The sequence below is a fragment of the Phodopus roborovskii genome, unplaced genomic scaffold (genome assembly GCF_943737965.1).
Source record: "Phodopus roborovskii unplaced genomic scaffold, PHOROB, whole genome shotgun sequence".
NCBI lineage: Eukaryota > Metazoa > Chordata > Mammalia > Rodentia > Cricetidae > Phodopus > Phodopus roborovskii.
In genome coordinates, this window is record NW_026125397.1 from 6091467 (window position 1) to 6093394 (window position 1928).

The 1928-nt window shown below is 46.9% G+C and overlaps 1 protein-coding gene across 1 annotated transcript; it reads left to right on the plus strand.

Annotated features, from left to right (window-relative positions):
* The first annotated feature begins 480 nt into the window (after positions 1-480).
* Taar5 (trace amine associated receptor 5) lies at positions 481-1494 on the plus strand. The gene has a single exon (XM_051175608.1). It carries the CDS (start codon positions 481-483, stop codon positions 1492-1494), a length of 1014 nt encoding a protein of 337 aa, XP_051031565.1.
* The last annotated feature ends 434 nt before the right edge of the window (positions 1495-1928 follow it).

A 1928-nucleotide genomic window follows, 5' to 3' on the forward strand; every position in this document is an offset into this window, starting at 1 on the left:
AGCTAGATATTCTTTCCCAAGAAACAATGTGTTCACAATGGTTAATTTATCTCGTGGTTCAGACTCAAAACTTTGACTGTCACTTAGCAAGTGCCTTATCACAAAAGTAGAATGCTTTATGATTTTATACGGATTGCTATGATACTTTCCTTTGAGGAAACAATTAACCTATGTCCTCTTTTCTTCTAAGAATATCATCTACAGTAGTTTTAAAAGAGCCATGTCTGATAGACCAGTTAACATAGCTAACTTATTGGACCAGCTAACATAGCTAAGTCCCATACATCTAGTCGCATGCTACACTTGATTTTCAGGGTGAATTTGATCCAGTACTCAGGATCAATCCGTTCAATCACCTTTTAGTTTCTTCTTCTTGGTATCACTGTGTGCGTGTTTAAAAAATAATAAATTTAATAGTTTTATTATTTTAGTAGAAAAGGCGACCAGATCCCAGAGAAAGCCGAAGAACAGAACCTATAAATGCGAGTCTTCCTGCTCCCAGGTGCTGGAGAGCAGCCTGCAGCATTCTGCTACCAGGTGAATGGGTCTTGCCCTAGGACGGTCCACCCTCTGGCCATCCAGGTTGCCATCTACCTGGCCTGCACAATAGGTGTGCTGATCACAGTCCTGGGGAATTTGTTTGTGGTGTTTGCAGTGTCCTACTTTAAAGTACTCCACACTCCCACCAACTTTCTGCTGCTCTCCCTGGCCCTGGCTGACATGTTGCTGGGCCTGCTGGTGCTTCCCCTGAGCACCGTACGCTCTGTAGAGAGTTGCTGGTTCTTTGGGGACTTCCTCTGCCGTCTGCACACCTACCTGGATACACTGTTCTGCCTCACCTCCATCTTCCATCTCTGTTTTATTTCCATTGACCGTCATTGTGCCATCTGTGACCCGCTGCTCTATCCCTCCAAGGTCACAGTCAGGATAGCCCTCCGCTACATCGTGGCAGGGTGGGGGATACCAGCAGCCTACACTGCCTTCTTTCTCTACACGGACGTGGTAGAGAGAGGGCTCAGCCGGTGGCTAGAAGAGATGCCCTGTGTGGGCAGCTGTCAGCTGCTGTTTAATAAGTTCTGGGGCTGGTTAAACTTCCCTGCATTTTTTGTTCCCTGCCTCATCATGATCAGTTTGTACGTGAAGATCTTTGTGGTTGCTACCAGGCAGGCTCAGCAGATCAGTGCCCTGAACCAAAGCTTGGCTGGGGCTGTCAAGCGGGAGAGAAAAGCCGCCAAGACGCTGGGCATCGCCGTGGGCATCTACCTTGTATGCTGGCTCCCTTTCACTGTTGACACACTAGTTGACAGCCTCCTTAACTTTATCACCCCACCTCTGGTCTTTGACATCTTTATCTGGTTTGCTTATTTCAATTCAGCCTGTAACCCAATCATTTATGTCTTCTCCTACCGGTGGTTTAGGAAGGCACTGAAACTCCTCCTGAGCAGGGAAATCCTCTCTCCGCGGGCACCAACTATTGACTTGTACCGTGACTGATTCAAGCAGGAAGGAGGAGAGTACTATTGCCACAGGCTATGGTGTTTCCCTAGTTTGTAGGCAGCTTCCACGGCTTAAGTGGAGAAGAAAAGCATATTGCTTAGTCAGCGAAGGAGTAAAACCCTCACCCAGTACTCTCACAGAACAAAGCAGGGAAAGGGCAGAGTGAAGTCGTCTGAATACACACAGGGTAAGCAAGAATTCTAGGAATATCCCAAGAAGCAGAGGCTGAAGTTGCAGAGTCCTGGGTTTGATTTCTAAGTTCTTCCCTGTGTGTGCTATGTGCTCTGGCCAGGGAAGTAAACTCAGCCTTGACATGTCCCTCTGGCTGTTTTCTCACTAAAAAAATAAATCCCACACTATTTCCTCTTCTGAACTTTGGGAAACTTTTCCTGAGTCATAATTTCATGCCACACTCATGGGGCATAACACTT